This window comes from Sinocyclocheilus grahami, unplaced genomic scaffold (assembly GCF_001515645.1).
Source record: "Sinocyclocheilus grahami isolate Dianchi unplaced genomic scaffold, SAMN03320097.WGS_v1.1 scaffold53.1, whole genome shotgun sequence".
Taxonomy (NCBI): Eukaryota; Metazoa; Chordata; class Actinopteri; order Cypriniformes; family Cyprinidae; genus Sinocyclocheilus; species Sinocyclocheilus grahami.
Genome location: NW_015505232.1, coordinates 2,121,802 through 2,146,088, shown reverse-complemented (window position 1 = coordinate 2,146,088; position 24,287 = coordinate 2,121,802). Strand labels below are relative to the sequence as shown.

General features: G+C 36.0%; 2 protein-coding genes across 3 annotated transcripts in view; one reads left to right on the top strand and one right to left on the bottom strand.

The window, feature by feature from the left end:
- Positions 1-1,279: 1,279 nt before the first annotated feature.
- On the bottom strand, positions 1,280-14,120 carry LOC107583400 (annexin A4-like). Of its 2 annotated transcripts, XM_016269600.1 has the most exons (14): positions 13,973-14,120; positions 13,739-13,846; positions 11,403-11,457; positions 10,357-10,444; positions 8,441-8,535; positions 7,374-7,487; positions 6,082-6,172; positions 5,881-5,960; positions 5,646-5,702; positions 3,620-3,713; positions 2,951-3,046; positions 2,805-2,863; positions 2,590-2,712; positions 1,280-1,542 (listed from the first exon to the last, which is right to left on the bottom strand). In XM_016269600.1, exons 3-14 carry the CDS (start codon positions 11,409-11,411, stop codon positions 1,483-1,485), a joined length of 966 nt encoding a protein of 321 aa, XP_016125086.1. In that variant the 5' UTR covers positions 11,412-11,457; positions 13,739-13,846; positions 13,973-14,120; the 3' UTR covers positions 1,280-1,482. The 2 variants fall into 2 exon arrangements, with proteins under 2 accessions (XP_016125086.1, XP_016125085.1); XM_016269599.1 differs by lacking the exon at positions 13,973-14,120 and having other exon boundaries at positions 13,739-13,874.
- A 690-nt stretch (positions 14,121-14,810) lies between these two features.
- Positions 14,811-24,287, top strand: part of aak1b (AP2 associated kinase 1b) — a 50,043-nt gene continuing 40,566 nt past the window's right edge. The window contains exons 1-4 of the mRNA XM_016269598.1: positions 14,811-15,625; positions 19,508-19,689; positions 22,268-22,386; positions 22,881-22,989. Of these exons, the coding sequence (XP_016125084.1) occupies positions 19,524-19,689; positions 22,268-22,386; positions 22,881-22,989 (394 nt within the window). The 5' untranslated portion in view covers positions 14,811-15,625; positions 19,508-19,523. The remainder of the gene's footprint in view (positions 15,626-19,507; positions 19,690-22,267; positions 22,387-22,880; positions 22,990-24,287) is intronic.

Here is a 24,287-nt window from a genome sequence, read left to right as displayed (position 1 = left end):
ACTTCAGACTTGACTCGGACTCCAGCGATAAAGACTTCAGACTTGACTCGGACTCCAGCGATAAAGACTTCAGACTTGACTCGGACTCCAGCGATAAACACTTCAGACTTGACTCAGACTCCAAGTTAAAGACTTGTGAACATCTCTTGTCTGTTTCTATCAGGTGTTTTCCATGAATATGATACAAATTGGTTTGAAAAAAGAGTGGTCTTACGACCGTACTGGATAAGTATGGATAAGTCATACACAGCAAGTATAATTTTGTAATATTATTATTTGACGTAATCGTATTTCAAATACTTTTTTTAAATTATCAAACTACCAAAATTAAGAAAAAGGATTATGCCTCACATAACTAAATTTATACATGTATTCATTTAGTTAGTTAACAATACAATACCGGTTTTAAAGCCGTGTTATTTTAATATCACTGAGGTACTTTTATAGTTTTTATTAATATTTTCAGTTTTTATTTAGTCATTTTATTTATTTAATTTTTCATTTAGTAATGTTGTGTTTTGTCATTTTAGTCGTTTTTTTTAAATATATGTCTATATATTTAGATTTTTTTATTTAAATGAGAAACTACCAAAGCAAGAAAAAGGATTTGTCCTCAAATAAGTAAATAAACAAACAAATAACCAAACCCTATTTTCAAGTAATTAAAAATACATTTATATGTTTTATTGTTTATTGCTAGATAAAATATGTCCTAAAATAAAATAATTACAGATTATATAATATTTGGCTTGTGGACAGTCGACACTGACTGAAGGTTAAGCACTTCCTTTTACTTACTAAGTGTTTTTTATTTTATTTCTCTGTTTCATAAGACATACAAAATATGATAAGTCCATCCAAGAATAAAAATAATAATAATCTTTGTGACACACACCTGCGCACATGAATATGTGCATAGCGCCACTCAGTGGTAAAACTTTAAATACACTGTTTTTTTTTGTCAGTCATTTTTCCCACAATTTTAACAGATGCCACATTCACTCATATGATTCATATGTTGCACTTGATTAAATTGAGGCAGGTAGTCTGTGAAACCTGCAATCTAGAAAAACAGAGAAACTACGGCTGATCTCATATACTTATGCAAACAGCCACGAGCAATTAGTATAATTGGACCAAGCACACATGGATGTTGTACATTAAACAAATTATACTCGAGAGTAATTACACAAATGGACCTCAATGAGTGTGCTGAGATTGAAAAAATATCCAACATGACAACAACAGATCGATACAATCAATACAGGTTGTTTTTTTCTCCTTTTATTTATTTGACAAACACTAAGATGTGCCAATCTATATAAGACTCCCATTAAATTCCAAGGCAATAAACAAAACAAAGTCATGAATCTCATTTAAAACATCACTGTTTGGTTTTAATTACAAACAAGGAATGTGCTTGAAATGCTGTAGGCCTGGTGTGAGAGAGAGCGTTTCACGCTAATGAACACGGCCAACGTGTTACTTTTCCCCTCCGCACAGCTCCAATAGGATCTTACGGTAATCGCCCGACGTGTCACCCTAGAACACAAACAGAACAGAGTTTCATGATGGGTTAAATGTTAGTACTGCCTTTAGTAGTGCTTTTAGTGGGGATTTTTGCGTTTGTCTGCAAAATTAGTTGAAATTAAAGGAATTATTCACCCAAAAATGAAACCTTTCTGAAAATGTATTTACTCTCAGGCCATCCAAGATGTGAATAAGTTTGTTTCCTCATCAGAACAGATTTGGAGAAATTTAACATTACATCACTTGCTCACCAATGGATCCTCTGCAGTGAATGGGTGCCGTCAGAATGAGAGTCCAAACAGCTGATAAAAACATCACAATAATCTACAAGTGATCCACACCACTCCAGTCCACCAATTAACATCTCGTGAAGCAAAAAGCTGCGTGTTTGTAAGAAACAAATCCATCAAGATATTTTTTATTTAAAGCCATTGATTCCAGCTAAAATACAAGTTCTCTAAACATAATATTCCTTACTACAGGGAAAAAGTCTTCTCGTCTGAATCAGGAGAGAAATAGGCACAGATCAAGTCAAAACAGTTCTAAACAAATATGTCAGGGATTTGATGTGAGAAAACAACAGACAATGGACTTTTTCACTGGAAGAAGTGTTATTATAGATTCTGGGCTCATAAATTGGCTAGAAACAACGGTTTAAATGTAAAACGTCTTAATGATGGATTTGTTTCTTACAAACAGTTTTTCACTTCGCAAGATGTTAATTGATGGACTGAAGTCATGTTGATTACTTGTGGATTGTTGCGATGTTTTTATCAGCTGTTTGAACTCTCATTCTGACGGCACCCATTCACTGCAGAGGACCCATTGGTGAGCAAATTATGTAATGCTAAAATGTATCCAAATTTGTTTTTATGAACAAACTCATCTACACACTGAATAAGTACATTTTCAGCAATTTTTGGGTGAACTATTCCTTTAAAAGTTTGGCTTTGCTTCATCCCTGAGGTATTGTGTTAGAGTATATTTGGTAATATGTTGCTAACGGCTTTCAAATAACGTGTTCAGTCAAATATTCTCAGTGAAACAGCTGTGTCCCACCTTTATAAAGGAGTGAAGGGTCTTTCCATACATCTTGAGGAACTCTGCTTTGATGTCGAGCATATCGATCTCGGCACGAGCCACCATGATCCTGATCAGCACGCTATCCGTGGTGCCTAAACCCTAAGAGCCGAGAAACAAAAGATAATATGGCTTTTGTACTGATCATATCCCTAATGTGTGCAAAAAGTAGATTAGTCGTGGTTTTCATTTACCTTCATTGACTTGTAGAGCCTTTCAGCAAAAAACGCAGGCTTGTTTTTCATGCATTTCACTGCAAAGGTTAAGAGATGCTCTTTAGATCCCAGTATGCAATTGAAAATGTGACGATAATTGAAATATTGCAATACTCACAACTGACCTATTGCCAGAAATGCATCCTCCAGGCAGCCAGACATCTCCCTCTTTATGCTGTCTTCAATGTCCCGCCCAGAAATCTTCTGATACTCCTGAAACACTGGGAAAAGAAAAATGGTTGAGAGTATGCTGGATGTAATACTACTTGAATCAGCATGCAATATGCAAAGTTTCAAACGCTATAGTTGTCACATGATCTTGCACGTCTAATTCAATTAGCAGGATCTAGTTAAAATGAACAGCTAAATAAATGGTCATTATGCATTTTTAAATAAAATGAGTGAAGGAGGAGAAAAATATAACTAATCATGTACATGTTAATTAATCCTATATAATAAACTAACAAAAATTACAAAAACACATAACAAAACTACTCAAATTAAATTGAAATTAAACTGAAAATGTAAAATGCTCATTCAAAATATTAATAAAAACTATAATAGTATATACATAATTGTAAAATAGAGTACTGCGCAAAATTTAAATGAATTGGCTGAGATGTCTATTCCAAACTAACTTTATTTACATCCTGTCACCAGAAGGTGGAAGTAATGAGTCTACTTCATTCTCCCAAGGTCATTTTCCCACTGTGCTGTTTTCTACTGTTGTTACGTAAGAACGGTCACTTGACTGGGAAGCAGCGTTTCTGTTATTATCTGGCGTGCACACATACCTCGAAGTAAGTGATTTCTGTTCCTCACACACAGCACAGTGAGGAACTTGACCTCATCTGTTCCCCAGTGAGCTTCGCCCGCCTCGTAGATGTCCTGTTGGATGAGAAACAATAAGAGCATTTTATCTGAGCAATTTCCTTTTATACTGTTAATGATTAATGAACATCAACATGACTGTTGTGTGCCTAAGGCTGAACCCCATACATTATAAAGGAGTTTGCTGACACTGACTATATATACAGAAAAATGTCCATTGAAGAATTGTAAATACAGAGAATATACAGAGGCCCAATTCGTATTTACAAACCTCAGCCAAACATAAATCTGTCACTACATTAGATAACATATAAACACTAGTTATTCTAAAGAAAGGCATCACAAGAACACTTTTTCCGTGGCCACTGTAGGCGGATTCCATAGTGAATGACTCTTATGAGCTGGTTATTATCAATACATCAAAAAAATACAGCACGACCAGTGTAGTCTGTTTTCCGAACAAACAACTCTTATGAGCCGGTTCTTTTCAAGAATCAAAAACACACAGTGCAACCAGTGTAGTCTGAATACTCGATGAAGGCAATTATTTTGAATCTGAAGCATGCAGCACAAGCAGTGCAGTGCGATTTGCAAGAAATGGATATTTAAGTGGATAAAACACTTAAGAGAGCCACTAGTGCAGTCCAACCGATTCCCAAACAAATTATTTGTATGAATCGTTTTTATATAATACAAGCTTATATTTTATAAGCAAATCAGCTTTCAATGTTGTGTTTTTGTTTGTACTTAATGCTCTTGAAACTTCACTTAAGTCAGTTGTACAATGATGAACGCTATAGGTTTTGTCAGAAGTATTTTATCAAAATAATTGAAGTGTTTTTGACATGTCCAGTAGATTTGGGGGTCGCTGTTTACTGAAGCGCTACTATTGCCAAATCGCATTGGATTTGCTAAGCAAGTAATGTCAAAGTAATACTCAGTTTAAAGGGTTAGTTCACCCAAAAATGAAAATTGGCTTGTGTTTTACTCACCCTCGAAGCATCCTAGGTGTATATGACTTTCTTCTTTCAGACGAATCCAGTCGGAGTTATATTAGAAATTGTCCTGGCTATTCCAAGCTCTATCATTGCAGTCAGCGGGTGTTGCAGTTGAACAGTCCACAAGTCGTCAAATAAAGCGCGCGCATCCGTAATAAAACGTGCATCACACGGCTCCCGGGGATGAATAAAGGCCTTCTGTAGTGAATCCATGTGTTTTTGTAAGAAAAATATCCATATTTCAAACGTAATAAACACTTTTCTATCACTTCCGCCAACTATCAAACGAGGAAGCCATTCCGGCGGATGACGTAGGACGTCGGCGTAGAGTGATTAGTGACGAATGCGGAGAGACAACAAAACAAAACGGCGGTCACGAATTAGAAGTACAAACCGAAGATTTGCAAAGAAAAATGCCGGAGGATTTTGATATAAACCAAGAGGAGACTGGTTTTCCTTTGCTAAAGTTCCTTTGCTCCTATAAACAAACTCGCGAGACTAGCATATCTCAGAGGCACGCGCGCTACACGTACATCATACACCTTCCGCCGGAACGGCTTCCCCGTATGACAGAAAACGGAAGTGAGAGAAAAGTGTTTATTACGTTTGAAATATGGATATTTTTCTTACAAAAACACATGGATTCACTACAGAAGGCCTTTATTCATCCCCCGGAGCCGTGTGAGGCACGTTTTATTATGAATGTGCGCGCTTTATTTGACGACTTTTGGACTGTTCAACTGCAACACCCGCTGACTGCAATGATAGAGCCTGGAATAGCCAGGACAATTTTTTATATAACTCCGACTGGATTGGTCTGAAAGAAGAAAGTCATATACACCTAGGATGCTTCGAGGGTGAGTAAAACACAAGCCAATTTTCATTTTTGGGTGAACTAACCCTTTAAGGTAATCAGAACCCATTACACCACAAAAATTGAACATGTGCTTATTACTCCAAAAGCTACTGCTAACCACACCAAAATCCTCACCTTTGCATCCTGGACGGCCTGAGCCTCATCCACCTTGGTGCTCTCGTCACGCCCAGCCTATAATCAAAGCAGACTTATAATCAAATACGTCCCATATGCCAAACTATCAGGGGTCACACCTGCCCTGGCTGGACACTGTGGATGGTGAAGTTTTGCATGGCAAACGAAAGAGGTGACGAGTAAAGGCATCAAATAATCTTCTCCACAAATAAGATAATGCAGGTGATTTATTTACCGTGAGTAAAGACACCAAAACTCTCTGGAACATTCCAGATGTGTCGCCGCAGACATCGTCCTCAAGACTCTTGCCATGTTCTGCGATAATGACATCATCAGCACAAGAAAAGTAATTGAAAACAGTGTAATACAAGGAGACCTGTATATTTTTTACACTGCAAAAGTGCATATCCAAGTGTGAGCTGTAGTGTGTATGTACCTTTTTTGTAAGTAGCAATGATTTCCTTTATCTCAGCTTTGCTTCTTGAGGCCAGGATGTCAATGAGACATGCCTCCTCTGTCCCTGCACCCTGGACAAAGGTCAAAGATTTTGTGATCAGTGACAAAAATAATATTAAAAAAACAATATATATATATATATACAAACTCACAAAAAGTATTGGAGTGGTACCACTATATTCATGTATTATTTTATTTATATGTTATGGTACACCTATGTACTTCAAACAATACCAAGGTACTGTACATTACCAAAAAAACAAATACATTTTTTTAAAAAGATTTATTTTTGGCGTTTTTGCCTTTATTACGATAGGCCAATCTATATCTAACAGGAGAGAGAGGGGGGTCGGAAAGGTCTGTGAGTCAGGATTCGAACTCGGGACCCATAGCACAACGGCGCTGTATGGCGGCACGTTGCCCACGAGGCTATCGGCGCCGACAAACCAAGTCTATTTTTGAAAAGGCATGTGAAAGGCTGACAGTGATCAGAGGACACCTTATTTTTCAACACGGAAAAAACGGACACCATCCAATGTTAGAACTAGATATTTTTTTATTTCCATTGTTACCTAAATTAAAGAATGTTCACTTCAAAACAATGAAAATGTAGCCATTTTGTGGATTTTTTAGGAGTAATGCTTAATTGTGATAGTTATGTTTGTACATTGTCAAAAAAGATCTGAGTACTGTCTTTTTTTACAATATTATAATATTGTTATATTGTTGTATTTGAATGGGTTAAATGCAGAGCACAAATTCCGAGTATGGGTTTTTTTTTTTTTATTAAAGATAATGCTGCCCTGATCTGACTGTGTCAAGGCAGAGCATAGCAGCATTATATTATACTATATGTATGTATGTGTATATATATATATATATATATATATATATATATACTGTATATATACACACATACACACACACATATATATATATATATATATATATAGTGATTGGATTGATAGTTTGTCTAACAATGGTAATGCCAGTTTGTTATTTTAAGATGTGGAAGTAAGTTATATAATTACAAGAAGTAAACTAAAACTATTTGAGCTACAAACCAGTGTTTAGAATTAGAATAATAAATTAATATAATATTATAAGAAATACCAGTTTGCAACATGAAGCAGCATAACGGGCTGTTTTTGGACAGTTAAAACAGCTGGAAGTGTTTGACACCAGAAGCATTGCACATTCAAGTAAAAATGCTCTCATGTGAAAAATAAAATACCATAACGGGCGTTGCTTCACAAATTTCCCAGTACTGACCTTAATGGCGTTTTTCAGCTCATATGCGTCGTACACCGGGGCGGGCATCATCAGGCCGACCACAATCATCTCAAAGTTTCCTGTAAGCTCTGACTTCAAGCAGTCAAGCAGTTCCTGAATAGGCATTTTAAAATAGTGTGATTTACTACATGAGAAAACGGTGTTAGTTTGTTTTTGAAATAGCACAGACAGCACACAAACCCAGGGCTTTCAAGCTTGAAATCCAAACATTACTTCTTAGATATATATTTATTCATGCTTTAAGTTTCATTTCCACATCTTACATCACAGAAGAAACAAATGGATTTGGTGTAAGGAAATATTGTTCTGTTGCAAACCAAAACTGTAATATCTGCTGTAAGTCTGGGTGGGGAAGGCATGTCGTCTCCACGAGACCGTCCTGAACGCTGTCCAGAACTTCCCCCACAATGACTCACACTTTCTTGCTATGTAGACAGCGCTGTAGTCAGTCAGTGTTTCCATTAACATAAGCAGCAAGACATGACCGTGACCTTTACTGATTCTGGTTTCCCTGAGCGGCTTACATAGTTACAGAGGTTTACAGATTAATCGAGGCCAGGGCAACCACCAGGAAGTGCAATAAAAGTCAATGCTGCATTCTTTATACCTGCTTCTGATAACAGTCATAAAGCAGGGATGTCTCCCGAAAGACACCGTTTGTAGATGGACTCTCTGTTCCCTCACTGTGTCCACTGAAGAGTTAATGATTGGAGCCGGTCAACAGCATCTCTTATCAGTGATTCATACTCTGCTTTGTCTATCTCCAAACTGACTACAGACTCATCAAGAATTGTCAACACCGTTATCTAATCACCTTGTGAACCGTATGTTTTATGTAAATACAACCTGACGGTTGCTCACACCGTCCCTGCCATTAGGACCTTCCACAAAGATAAGAACACGACTACAAGCTTCCCTAATTTCGACCAGGAAGACGTGTTGTTTTGGTCCAAAGTGAGATCTGTTAATGATGGGCTACAGAGTTTTATAGATGTTACAGCACAGAATGACAACTGTTGGTTAAATTAAAGTATGGAGTATATTACCTTTCCCACGCTCTGTTTGAAAGCCTCCTTGATTTTCTGCCTTTGTGCAATAGTGCGATGAGCGAGGATCTCAATGATAGTCGCCTCGTTGGTACCTGGAATTCATTCAGTTTTGGTTAAAGCAAGTTCATAAAAAAATGTGATAATTTAGTCAACCTTATTTGGTCAAACCAATTATTTAACCATTTTGCATCACCTGATAACCACATTCTCTTTTGTCATCGTCACCATAACACACTAGAAACACACTAATATTGTTAAATAATAATTTACTCTCACTTTTACATTTTGCCATACAACATTTGTATTTTCATATATTTTAAAATGTAATTTTAGAAATATTTTTTCTTATTATCAATGTTGCTTTTTGGAAACCATGATAAAAAAAAACATTTAAATAAATTGAAATATTTTGTAACATTATAAATGTCTTATTTAATAATATAATATTATCTTAAACACACACACACACACACACACACACATATATATATATATATATATATATATATATATATATATATATATATATATATATATATATATAGTGATTTTTTTTTTTTTTTTGAATTGTAAAAAAAACTACTTTTATGTTCCATGGAAGAAAGGAAAAAGGGTTGCAGGTTTGGAATGACGTGAGCTTGAGTAAATGATGACAATTTTCAATTTCACATCTGCATATACATTGACACTTTCGGAATTACAAGCTGCTTGTTATTTAAAGTATCAAATTACATGACTTAAATTCAAACTAAAATACCGTATTTCATTAACTAATGTAATGTTAATAAACCAACGTATTGAAGTACTAATATCTGTTTTGAACCATTGTAATGCACTGAATGCACCAAAAAACTGGTGGTGATGAGAAAGTCACATGACGAACCAAAGCTCCTCACAAATAGCTTCTTTTCTATGAGCTGAGGAGGGCAGTACTTATGTATAGAAGGGGCACAGTATCATTCACACAAACACTAAACCCCATCACGGTGACACATGATACTGAAATAATGCAATAAACATTAATTTAACAACATTAGATGTAAGATTAAACCCTAATGTACACAACTGATAAGAAAAAAACTAAGAAGAAACATGTTATTTCAACAAAAAAAACATCAAATATGAAGTGTCATGCAGGGAATTCTGGGAGTGTCAATTTATGGTTTTTCACTGTAAATTATACAATGACTTTCCTTTTCACTTCCAAAAACCGTATTTTTAACAGTATTATACTGTAAAATTACATTAAATGTAATTGCATTTATTCACTGAATATAGTATGGAAACTTACTGTTAACAGGTTTTTACTGTAGCATTTTTACAGTCTTTCACTGTTAAAATCACAATCATTTTTTACAGTGTACATCACATGCTTGTTTGTAAAATGGCAAGAGATTAATTTTCTTGACACTTTTTTTTCTTAAAAATTAAACTTAATTTTATAATTTTTTCTAAAAACTTAATTTTATTTTGACACTTTCAGAATCATAAGCTCACTGTTATTTAATGTATCAAATTGCATGTTACTCATAACTCACTTAAGGCCAACAAGTGAGCCTGTGTCAGACGACACAAGCACCTCACACTGAAGTCCATTTAACTAGAACTCAGCATTCTCATCAACATGCCAAGCTCCAGTCTACAATAATGAGGAAACACCTTTTCAGTTACATGACGAATGCCAGAGAATCAACCTCTGCATTGGACCAAAGCGCAGCTAAACCACAGGTGTCAGCGCTGAGAACAGCTTGCAGGTTTAATTGGAAATGAAGAGAGATGTAGTTCTCTGATCTACCTGATAAGAAATCAACTTGCTGCATCATTTAAAATGCAACCAGGAGATGATTCTCATTTTATTAAAAAAGAAAACACGTTCTTCCTGAAGCCCGGTTCTGATTTGTCCCCTCACTTACCGGCTCCTTTCATAGCATTATAGATTTTCTGGGCATCTTCCTCTGGGTTGAAGCCTGATGCCTCAGTCACAGTTCCTCGGTTGCCCAACTACAGCAAAGAAGAGATAACACCACCTTTAGACAGATTTAACAAGTGCAAAACCGAAGGATAAAATGACACCTGGAAATTAGAGTTGCTGTCACAGGGCTGCTTGACAACTTATATTTTTTTAGGCTCAGATTGTGTCAAAGGCAAAACATTTCTCAAACAGTAAAATTTAATGTAATTCTACATTATTTTAATTTAGAAATTTTTTAAATTATCTTATGCTAACCAAGGCTGCATTTCGAAAATACAGTAAAAGAGTAATATTGTTAAACATGAATACAATTTAAAATAACTTTTCTATTTGAATATATTTTAAAAAGTAATTTATTCCTGATCGTGAAGCTACATTTTCAGCATCATTACTCCAGTCTTCAGTGTCACATGATACTTCAGAAATCATTCTAATAAGCTGATTTGCTGCTCAAGAAATATTACTTCTTATTATTCATGTTGAAAACGGTTGTGCTGCTTAATATTTCTTGTCAAAATCATGATACACCTTTGCAGGGTATTTTGATGAATCGAACATTCGAAAAAACTGCATTTATTTAAAATATAAAACTTTTGGAACATTATAAATGTCTTTACTGTCTCATTTAATCCATCTTTGCTGAATAAAAGTAATTTACAAAAAAATACTAACCCCAAACACATTTTTTATTGTGACTATTTTTCACATAACTATTTTCTACAACCTTATATTTGAGCTTATTTAAAAGTTGCCACCCTTTTAAAATTCACATACATTCAGTTATAGTACTAACTTAATTTCAAGCATTATTTGCCAGACTTTTGACTGGAAAATGAGAATGAACCAAATGTGTGATAATGAAACAGTAAAATGAATTGCCTTTGCATCATCTAGAAGTGTGATTAAATGCATCAAATATTTAGGAGAATGGTAAAAAAGATGATAGTAACAATGTCTCTCTTTTTACATTCAAAATACTTTTCTTACCGCTGCCATTGTGATGGAGGAAAGGTTTAAGTTTTGAGATGAGGAGATGAGAACACTAAAGGCAAGAAATAAAAAATGTGTTAAATATATGGAAGCATTAAATATGCAACTGTACATATAAAACAAATATTATTTAAACTGACGAAATGCAAAAGTGGTTTGTTATAATCAATTTGGTTTCATGCATTTATAATATATGTCTTTGAAAGCCACAAACAAGCAACAACAACAACAAAAAAGTTTTATTTTGACACATATAGCAATGAAACAGACCAGGCCTTCATTTCCCAAAAGCGTTGCAATCCTAAATTCCAATCCTATTGGTGTCACTGGTTTCTTTGATCTACTCAGGCATACAACGATTTTAGAAAACGCGTGCCAGTTTGTTTGGGTTTTATTTAAGTGACATTTAGGACTGAGCTCTTAATAACAGGGTTAATGACACTACTAAATAAATAACACCTTTGGATGCACTAGCAAAATGGTTTCCACTTTACTATTCAGCTCATTAAGCAGAAGAGCCTCAACCAGTAATTAACAGCCTAATGCTCAGTATCAGTTTCCCCTTTGAAACAATAAACTTACAATCTTTTCTAACCCCTAAAAGACCTCATTCAAAACGCAGAGACATCTGACAGTCTCTCAGTTTTCACTTCATTGTGTTCTAACACTGACAGCGGCCCCATGACAATATAGTGCATCATTTAAGATCTTTTAATCATTTATTCTTTGCATACAGTGTGCTGTATGTTCAAAGATCCTGTCGACATTATGTTTGACTCGTGCTGTGCAACTGCAACACTGTTCACAAACCTCTTTTGATTGAGCCTCAGTATCAGTCTATCAGAGATTAATTCATTGACATTCAAAATGCATTTCAGTGTTTCATATGAAAGATTTAGCTCTTATTTGAGAAAGCTCAGCATCTGCCTACCAGTGTAACCCGCAAATTAGAACCCAAAAGAAATTGTTATGTTATTGCACGTGAGAGTTCTCAGTTTAGTCAGCAACTTAATAAGATTCCATTCCTTAATAAGATAGTCCACTTTAGACATTCTACTAACTATAAGTAACTTTGTAACTACATGTCAACTAATTCTCATTAATTTGCAACTACATGTCTACTAACTCTCAGAGTAGACTGTTAGGGTAGGTTTAGGGTTTGTAGAATAAGTTGACAAAGAAAGTGTTAGAAGATATTAAGCAGACAGTCTACTAATACTCTACTAACTGCTAGTTGACATGTAGTTGCAAAGTTACTTACTGTTAATAGAATGTCTAAAGTGGACTATCGAAATAAAGTGTTACCGATTCCTCTGAAGAAATTAAAACCGAAACAAGATTTTAGACATGCAGATAATAGCCTAGATGGTAAGTATTACATGAATAAAAAGTCCATATTCCAATCTCTGATGTTTGGTATATGAGTGAAATACGTTTAACAATTTTTTTATGTCAACATTTACTAAATGCAATAGTATGTAATTCTGCTTTTTTTAAAGACTGGTCAAAAATCAAGATATGTGCAATATTTGTTCATCAGAAGCATTTGCATATCTAAAATGAACATACATTTTTTTTTGCAGTCAACTTAATAAAAAGTAAACATTCTTCAGATCATATTTTAACAGTTCATTTATAAAATCATCGCAGTGCAAAAGCCAATTATTTAATTTTGTAAACAATTATTTGATTTTGTTGTCTTTATGTTGCATTTAATATTTTCCACACACAGTACAGACCTAAATAGATTATATATATATATATATATATATATATGTGTGTGTGTGTGTGTGAAAACATACAGCTGCTTTTATATTTTAATAAGAGGGTCCTTCACAAGGAAATGATCATATTTGGAGGTCCTTATAGTCTCAAAAATATCAAAACTCCTGATCTAGGAGAAACAATATAGGCCTATAATAAAGAGATTGAATTCATTTTTCCCCTCTTGTGGTTATATCCTTCCTTGCTGACTATACTAGATCTAGGTCATTGTCTTGTGTTTGTAAAGCATGTGGTCTAATTAATTTGCCATGCAAAGCAATATGACTCATTGTATTTTAATGAAAGCCACATTTGAAGGGATCATGTTGAGCAGTGTGGAGTCACGTGACGGAATATGGGCGTTCAGTGCTGTGGCAAAAACGTTAGGAGAGAAAACTCCATTTTACAGACAAGCTTTAATCCACGATTAAGTTTGATTTCCATTGCGTGATTTCTATTCGCCTGTTAAATGAGTAAATTGATATTATAACCATTCGTTATAGAGCGGATAACATGAAAGCGAAGTCATTTATTTTTAGGAAAGCGGGTGGGAGTTTTTCTCGTCTTACCTGCTGAAGCGCTGGATTCAGAGATGCACGGCACCCGTTCCTCTGAATGGACGTGGAGATTTGCGAGAATCTTTCTGAGTTTTGTTGCCAACTTTTGTGGGTGTTGGCCTGTATGGACAGAATCGTGTTACAGTTCCTCATTTACGGCCCCTCCTCTTTATATTACGCTGAGATGAGAGATTGAACAGTTCATAACAGTTTGCTGATTTTTCACCCGCACATTCATGTACTTACTGAAGCTTTTTAACTCTGTCACGTCTCAGCTGTGCTTATAGTCAATTTCAAAAGTTTCTTTAATTACCCTTTTCTCTAAACTCTATTGTCGCGTGGGTTTTCCAAGTATTTTTGACGTAAGATATAGAAGGTGCAAATGTTCTATCACGGATAAAGACAAGTAGAACGCTGCCAGCTATCTTCCATCTGGCAACAAAAAACGTAGGCTAATTTTGTAACTATAAAGCTGACAAGTGACAATGTTAACTCATATTTGCATAGGGAGTTACTGCACTCCTTCTTGGTTGACAAAATTAAAAGCACCCCTCCTTCACATAAACCTCTTTCATAGTTTCTTCGTCTTTAATCATAATCATGCTGTGCATCGTGAATCAATCAGTCAAAGAAGAGATTTAAGGCTTTGCGGTAATGTACAATATGTTTTGCTGTTAAAGTATGAAGGTAGTGACCTATTTCAATTTTAGAATGGGCAAATATTTCAATATAAAAAGGTTTTTGGTAAGTACAGTGATACAATAAATGGCTGCTGGGATAATGCACTCGTTCCCCTCTTGACAAAAGCACAATTTAATGTCTTTCCAAAACCTTACAATCGGGATAAATGTTTCAAGGCTTCTATCAGACTATGTTATATGTGCATGTCCCACATTTTGAAGACTGGGTAAAACTCGTACAAATAAAGCAGAATTAATTCTGCTCATATAATATTTAATTTGACCTCCCAAGGTCAACATTTTCACTGCCTTTTCCTCTGCCCTGCTGCTGAAAGGTGGAGAAACGACTTTTAATTATTAAGAATCTTAAACTTTTATTATAGTTTTTAATAGCACTAGCTTCACGCTTCCGGTGTGGTTTCCGGTTAGCTGGCGCATCTGCAGCATCCGAAGCCGCAGACGAGAAACGCCATGAACAACACGCTCATTTCTGCCTGAATTTGATTCTGTCCGATTAAAATCAAACCGCACCCGTTCACCGTTCACCGGCAGGCCACCGGCGGAGCGCGCAGAGGAGATGTGTCACGCGTCTGAGCGGGTTTTGCAGGGATGCTAGCGTTAGCGCCTAGCTGAGTATTTGTTGAATTTAAATTATTATTTTTTCATCAAGCAAGAGACGAATTAATATGATTATGGACGTTTAGCAAATGAAATGATCTATTATTCTAATTAATACCCGCATGTCATCTGCTTTTCTGGCGAAAAGTGGGTGTTTTCAGATGTTCTACTGAGCTGCACAGCTGGCTGGTGATGGAGAGTTTGACTTTCATCCATCAAAACAATAATTTGTCTTCACTTCACGGTTGAAGGTTCATTTTTCAACAGGGCTTAAATGTTTACATTGATTTCAGCTGGATTTAAGTATTTATATCGTGATATGGGCCCGTGTCCCGTATGTAGACACTAGACAAACACTTTAATCATATCAGGCCATCACTGATAGAAGCTGTTTATTTGGATATACTCAACTGTGATTAATTTAGCACATATACCGTTTGTTTTCGTTTACTATTACGTTTTTGTTGCTATACGGTTCATTTAAGCTGTGATCAGAACCAGAATTAGGCTACGAGTCCATGTTTGACAGTCACAGCCGATCTAGACCTCTGGCACCAGAACAACCAACCCACTTTCTTATAGACTCACATTAGTAGTTAAGGGATCTTTGATACATCATGAAGAAGTTCTTTGACTCCCGGCGGGAGCTGGTGGGCTCTGGACCCGGTTCTGGAGGTGGAGCTGGAGGTTCTGGATCCAGCAGCGGTGTTGGTGGGAATTTTATCGGACGGGCTTTCACTGTTGGAAGACACCAGGTCACTGTAGAAGAAACTCTGGCAGAAGGTATATCAGACTGATGTTTAATATTTTCCTTGCAGGCTAGAACCCACAACCTTTTAGTTAACAAACTGAATAATTATGTTTAGCTTTTTAGCCTTACAATATTTAATTGAAAGAATTGATTTTTGAATGTCCAGTCTCTCAGAAATGATTTAAAAAAATCCTTATCCAGTATTTGTGAATGCCTGAAGAAGTTGTGTGTGTGTGTATATATATATATAATTCCTACTACTGTATTATAGTAGCTTTTGAAGCAGGTTCTCCAATGCTGATCACTTCCAAATGATCAAATACTGAATGATCAATCTGCCTGGTCGACATAACTCTACTTAATGTTTTCTTTTCAATCATCTTGATGTTCAGGGTTTTACAGCTGTTAGTTACAGATAGTCTAATTTTATCCAGCAAGCATGTAGCGTGGCCTTATGGTGAACTGTGGTTAGATCTCAGCGCTCTTCTCAACTCCTCTGGCAGATTTATTTAGTGGCCTAAATCCTCTGTCTGGAAATCCCTGCTCATCTGTACATTGGGTGTTGACATGTCCTGCGGTCTAACATCTTATACACAATCTAAAACTGTTTTAAAAAGCATTTTACTGATTATTTTAGAATTATTATTATTATGCATGCAGTAAAATATTAAGCAGCACAACTGTTTCCGATAGGGGTGAGTAATATGACCGTGTGACAGATTTTCTCTTTTGTTGTTTGATTAACATGAATGACTGCTGTCACTTTGAGAGCTGCAATATGCTGTTACACGTGTGTTTTCTTTCTCAGCTGTTTGCCTTTACTTAAAGATGCTCTAAGCAATATTTGAAAAGCGCTTTTGACCACAGTGTCGGGATGAGTCCCATTTGCTGTAATGATAGGGAGAAGAGAGTGCACAGGACTGATATTAGTAGATTGACTATAGATAGAGAGGGATGGCAGATAAAAAAGAGGAAAATATAGGAGATACAAAACATCAAAAAGAAGGTTTACACTTCTAAAACACACTATTACCAAACACATTCGACCTGAATTAGCATAGTAACGCACAACGCTTTCACCTATTCATGACATCATACCTTAGGCCGGCAGGCATAGCGGATTCCGCCATCGTTGTTGCCAGGGTTGTGTACGTACGTGTGGGGCGGAGATATCAAAATCCTGGTCCTGCTGGGGTATGGGCATGTTTGTTTTGGTGCTTTCAAATATTAAAGGGTTAGTTCACCCAAAAATGAAAAATAGCCCATACATTACTCACCCTCAAGTCATCCTAGGTGTATATGACTTTCTTCTTTCAGACGAATCCAGTCGGAGTTATATAAAAAATTGTCTTTGATCTTTCAAGCTGTTTCATGGCACTCAGCGGGTGTTGCATGCATCAGTCCAAAAGAAGTTAAATAAAAAGTGCCCATCCATAAAAAATGTCTCACACGGCTCCGGGGAGTGAACAAAGGCCTTCTGTGGCGAACCAATGCGTTTTTGTAAGAAAAATATCCATATTCAAAACGTAATAATCACTTTAATCTAGCTTGCGCTCACTGTTGTACACGGAAGCAGTTCCGGGCGGATGACGTATGAGGTCAGTGCTGCGAATGCGCCGCTCAGAAGTGACGCATGCGGAAGCGCAGTGGAGAGATCAAAACAAAACAACGGTCACTAATTAGAAGTACAAAACAAGGATTGCAGTTAATTATGTCTACCTGTATATTCCCCTCCCCTATAGTTTCCAATTTTGATAAAAGCAGCATAATAAATGATTTCCAAAGGATCATGTGATAACTCTGAAGACTGTAGTTATGATGCTGAAAATTCAGCTTTGCATATATATATATACAAATAGAAAACTATTATTTTAATATGTGTAAACTGTATATTGTGTATTATAATTTTTTATCAAATAAATGCAGCCTTGGTGAGCATAAGAGACAAAACATTTAAAAACAATCTTTCTGACCTCAAACTTGTGACTAGTAGTGTATATAAATTCTAACTTGATGTTGATTCAAAGATCCATTTTTGAATGAGGAATTTAAGGGCTCAGTTTACCCAAAAACAAACATTCTATAATTATTCCCTCATGTTGCTTTAAACATGTTGATTTTCTTTCTTCCTCAAAAGGAGATTTAGTGAAGCATAATGCTACTTTTATACCACACTATGAAAGTAAATGTTTTCCAGGGGCAGTCAGAGCGGAATTTTATCGGACGGGCTTTCACTGTTGGAAGACACCAGGTCACTGTAGAAGAAACTCTGGCAGAAGGTATATCAGACTGATGTTTAATATTTTCCTTGCAGGCTAGAACCCACAACCTTTTAGTTAACAAACTGAATAATTATGTTTAGCTTTTTAGCCTTACAATATTTAATTGAAAGAATTGATTTTTGAATGTCCAGTCTCTCAGAAATGATTTAAAAAAATCCTTATCCAGTATTTGTGAATGCCTGAAGAAGTTTTGTGTGTGTGTATATATATATATAATTCCTACTACTGTATTATAGTAGCTTTTGAAGCAGGTTCTCCAATGCTGAATGCTAGCGTTAGCGCCTAGCTGAGTATTTGTTGAATTTAAATTATTATTTTTTCATCAAGCAAGAGACGAATTAATATGATTATGGACGTTTAGCAAATGAAATGATCTATTATTCTAATTAATACCCGCATGTCATCTGCTTTTATGGCGAAAAGTGGGTGTTTTCAGATGTTCTACTGAGCTGCACAGCTGGCTGGTGATGGAGAGTTTGACTTTCATCCATCAAAACAATAATTTGTCTTCACTTCACGGTTGAAGGTTCATTTTTCAACAGGGCTTAAATGTTTACATTGATTTCAGCTGGATTTAAGTATTTATATCGTGATATGGGCCCGTGTCCCGTATGTAGACACTAGACAAACACTTTAATCATATCAGGCCATCACTGATAGAAGCTGTTTATTTGGATATACTCAACTGTGATTAATTTAGCACATATACCGTTTGTTTTCGTTTACTATTACGTTTTTGTTGCTATACGGTTCATTTAAGCTGTGATCAGAACCAGAATTAGGCTACGAGTCCATGTTTGACAGTCACAGCCGATCTAGACCTCTGGCACCAGAACAACCAACCCACTTTCTTATAGACTCACATTAGTAGTTAAGGGATCTTTGATACATCATGAAGAAGTTCTTTGACTCCCGGCGGGAGCTGGTGGGCTCTGGACCCGGTTCTGGAGGTGGAGCTGGAGGTTCTGGATCCAGCAGCGGTGTTGGTGGGAATTTTATCGGACGGGCTTTCACTGTTGGAAGACACCAGGTCACTGTAGAAGAAACTCTGGCAGAAGGTATATCAGACTGATGTTTAATATTTTCCTTGCAGGCTAGAACCCACAACCTTTTAGTTAACAAACTGAATAATTATGTTTAGCTTTTTAGCCTTACAATATTTAATTGAAAGAATTGATTTTTGAATGTCCAGTCTCTCAAAAATGATTAAAAAAAATCCTTATCCAGTATTTGTGAATGCCTGAAGAAGTCTCACACGGCTCCGGGGAGTGAACAAAGGCCTTCTGTGGCGAACCAATGCGTTTTTGTAAGAAAAATATCCATATTCAAAACGTAATAATCACTTTAATCTAGCTTGCGCTCACTGTTGTACACGGAAGCAGTTCCGGGCGGATGACGCATGAGGCCAGTGCTGCGAACACTTTCTTATAGACTCACATTAATAGTTAAGGGATCTTTGATACATCATGAAGAAGTTCTTTGACTCCCGGCGGGAGCTGGTGGGCTCTGGACCCGGTTCTGGAGGTGGAGCTGGAGGTTCTGGATCCAGCAGCGGTGTTGGTGGGAATTTTATCGGACGGGCTTTCACTGTTGGAAGACACCAGGTCACTGTAGAAGAAACTCTGGCAGAAGGTATGTCAGACTGATGTTTAATATTTTCCTTGCAGGCTAGAACCCACAACCTTTTAGTTAACAAACTGAATAATTATGTTTAGCTTTTTAGCCTTACAATATTTAATTGAAAGAATTGATTTTTGAATGTCCAGTCTCTCAAAAATGATTAAAAAAAATCCTTATCCAGTATTTGTGAATGCCTGAAGAAGTTGTGTGTGTGTGTATATATATATATAATTCCTACTACTGTATTATAGTAGCTTTTGAAGCAGGTTCTCCAATGCTGATCACTTCCAAATGATCAAATACTGAATGATCAATCTGCCTGGTCGACATAACTCTACTTAATGTTTTCTTTTCAATCATCTTGATGTTCAGGGTTTTACAGCTGTTAGTTACAGATAGTCTAATTTTATCCAGCAAGCATGTAGCGTGGCCTTATGGTGAACTGTGGTTAGATCTCAGCGCTCTTCTCAACTCCTCTGGCAGATTTATTTAGTGGCCTAAATCCTCTGTCTGGAAATCCCTGCTCATCTGTACATTGGGTGTTGACATGTCCTGCGGTCTAACATCTTATACACAATCTAAAACTGTTTTAAAAAGCATTTTACTGATTATTTTAGAATTATTATTATTATGCATGCAGTAAAATATTAAGCAGCACAACTGTTTCCGATAGGGGTGAGTAATATGACCGTGTGACAGATTTTCTCTTTTGTTGTTTGATTAACATGAATGACTGCTGTCACTTTGAGAGCTGCAATATGCTGTTACACGTGTGTTTTCTTTCTCAGCTGTTTGCCTTTACTTAAAGATGCTCTAAGCAATATTTGAAAAGCTCAGCGGGTGTTGCATGCATCAGTCCAAAAGAAGTTAAATAAAAAGTGCCCATCCATAAAAAATGTCTCACACGGCTCCGGGGAGTGAACAAAGGCCTTCTGTGGCGAACCAATGCGTTTTTGTAAGAAAAATATCCATATTCAAAACGTAATAATCACTTTAATCTAGCTTGCGCTCACTGTTGTACACGGAAGCAGTTCCGGGCGGATGACGTATGAGGTCAGTGCTGCGAATGCGCCGCTCAGAAGTGACGCATGCGGAAGCGCAGTGGAGAGATCAAAACAAAACAACGGTCACTAATTAGAAGTACAAAACAAGGATTGCAGTTAATTATGTCTACCTGTATATTCCCCTCCCCTATAGTTTCCAATTTTGATAAAAGCAGCATAATAAATGATTTCCAAAGGATCATGTGATAACTCTGAAGACTGTAGTTATGATGCTGAAAATTCAGCTTTGCATATATATATATACAAATAGAAAACTATTATTTTAATATGTGTAAACTGTATATTGTGTATTATAATTTTTTATCAAATAAATGCAGCCTTGGTGAGCATAAGAGACAAAACATTTAAAAACAATCTTTCTGACCTCAAACTTGTGACTAGTAGTGTATATAAATTCTAACTTGATGTTGATTCAAAGATCCATTTTTGAATGAGGAATTTAAGGGCTCAGTTTACCCAAAAACAAACATTCTATAATTATTCCCTCATGTTGCTTTAAACATGTTGATTTTCTTTCTTCCTCAAAAGGAGATTTAGTGAAGCATAATGCTACTTTTATACCACACTATGAAAGTAAATGTTTTCCAGGGGCAGTCAGAGCGTTAAAAAGGCATCTTTTGTGATGTATAGATGAAAGATAATTTAAATTGGTGAACAACATGATGAGAGTGAGCATTCATTGCGTCGTGATGTAAAGGAAACAGTTTACTCTGTTTAATTTGATTTTCCGTTCACAGAACGAGCTAGTAACGAAGTTAATAGACTTTCGGGCCTGGCGCATCTCAGACTCCTCTGTCCCGTTTAAACACCTCTCAACATTTTTTCTCAGCTCTGCTATATAAAACCAATAACATCTGCTTTGCAGAGAGATAACACTGAATGTTTGACTGTTCCTGTAGAGCTAGATCCTTGATGAAATATCTGCGTCCTGCTTCCCCCACCAGCTTCCCCTGGTCCTGCTTTGATGAAAAAACACCCTGCTGCACCATGTTATGCCAACACCGCAAATCTGAGTGCAAACATAGACTCTGATGTCTGGTTGGACATATCAGCATGCACTATAACATTAAGAGTACATGCTTGGACTAAGTGTCTATATGCTGTTCACATTGAGTACTTCCACTAAAATATCTGGATCAACAAAATATAATTTATTGCATGCAGAAATGTGAATTATGCATTTTGTAAAGTTATGGACAGGGCGATCAGCGATTGAATACAAATAGTAATAAACAAATTTAAATGATTAATTATAATAATAATTGGTACAATTAAAAAATTTTTTTTTTTTTACAAATGAGCTATATATACTATATTTTGTATAATAAAATACTGTTAGATAATAAATAAAATCTATAATATTAACAACAACAAAAAAACAACCCACATTCAACTTCTATGGTGAACTGAATTAAATTTCCTGCTGTTTTCCTCATGGTGGCAGTGTTGTGGTATAAATATCTTCTTACTTTTCCAGTCCTCAAGCTTGTTTTCAGCAACAAAACAATGTGTTTTTGCCTTTGTAGGTGGCTTCGCAATCGTCTTCCTGGTGCGGACCAATCAGGGGGTGCGCTGTGCCCTAAAGAGGATGTACGTTAACAACGAATATGACCTGCAGGTCTGCAAGCGTGAGATCCAGATCATGGTGAGTGTGATGAAATGTCAACTGTGCTTTAGCAATGATGAGAGAATTCTGAATTCTGTTTTAAATAAATGCTGTTTTTAAACTTCCTATTCATCAAAAAATTCTATAAAAATATTAAGCAACTGTTTTCAATGTTGATGATAATAAGAAATGTTTCTCGAGCACCAAATCAGCATATTAGAATGATTTCTGAAGGATCATGTGACACTGAAGACTGGAGAAATGGCTGCTGAAAATTCAGCTTTGCCATCACCAGATTAAATTATATTTTTAAATAGAAAATATTAAGTATTAAATAGAACATTTTTATAATTGGAAAAAAAATTAAAATATTTCACAATATTAATTTTTTAATTATATAAATGCAGCATTAGTGAGCACAAGAGACTAAGCAACCCCCAAACATTAGTGTAGGTACCATACAATATTCAGAGAGAAAATTTTTGTGATGTCTTGTCAGTTTGAGCTCATTTTCTTTGTGGACTGTGTTCCAGCGGGATCTCAATGGTCATAAGAACATCGTTGGGTTCCTGGACTCCAGCATCACAGCTGTAGGAGGTGGAGATGTGTGGGAGGTGTTTATCCTCATGGACTTTTGCAGAGGTAAGTCAGTAAGTAAACTGAAGTTCTCGTCAAGTACCACCTAGATGGCAAACAGTGTTTAAAACGAAGGGACTAAAAGCTACAAAACTCCAGTGTTTGTCATGGGTCTTTCCAAAGAAAATTTAACAACCAGTAAGCTTTTCTTTTTCCAATTTTCTTTTATTTAAAAGGATCTCTCAATTATTTTACACATCTAGTTGTCAGTCTTAACAGTGTTAGATGTTTACATTTTTGGTATCAAAGCAAAAGCACTTTTTTTTTGGCAATATTACTGTTTAATACAAGTGAGTTTGTCCTAGGGCTGTGCAATTAATCGCATGCGATTGTCAAGCGCATCTCATCAGTAAAGCCGGTTCCGTGATTAGTAGTAAATCTCCATCACCTGCTTTCAGATGGAGCGGAATTTACTACACCGAGCCGTAGTTCACTGACAATGAGGCAATATCCATACGGAGTCTATTTCTGCTGTGCTGCATGCGCTGAATTAAAGTGACAGCGCATTATTCGCGGTAAAAATTAACATGGATTGACACGGAAATTTATGCTTTATAATTATAGCATATATAAATGCATATAATAAAATATATGTAAATGCATATAATTAAAGTCTACTGTTTCACAGTCAACACATGGCTTTTTGGCTAGATTTAAAACAAGGAAATGTGCACTTTTAGATAAACAAGGCAATAATAGATGGCACTCGTGGTGGTAGGTAAAGTTATATTTATTGAGTTTAAACGTGAATATGTCTATGGAAGGTTGTATTACTGTACTGTGATAAAAGAGAATCACAATGCTGAAAAAGCATTTTCAGAAACGTTTGGATTTGAAATCAAAATAATGGATAAATGTTGTGTTTGTGGTAAACAGCCGCGGATCAGGAGCGGACTGCAAACGCGTCCTGTGTGAAAGCAAAATGAGTCTGTGCTGCTTCTGCACCGCATACACATACTGTATACGCACTGCAGATGGAGTACGTGTGAACTTGGCGCAACAAATCTAGTTCAACATCTGAGGCAATGCCACAAAGAGCTCTATTTTTTTTCTGCCTTATGTCTATTCTAGAGACATTTTGTTACACCTTTACTTAGTGATTATTTTGCCTTATGTCTGTTCTAGAGACATGTTACAGCTTTTTGATAAAGCTCTAATTGGTTTTCTTTTGGAAATATGTTTCAAATTCACACTGAATGCATTAATGACTGTAAAGCATGTCTGTGTGTGTCAAAATCGTGATTAAAATCGAAATCGCAAAATTGATCAAAGAAATCACGATAGGTTTTTTTTGTCCATATCGC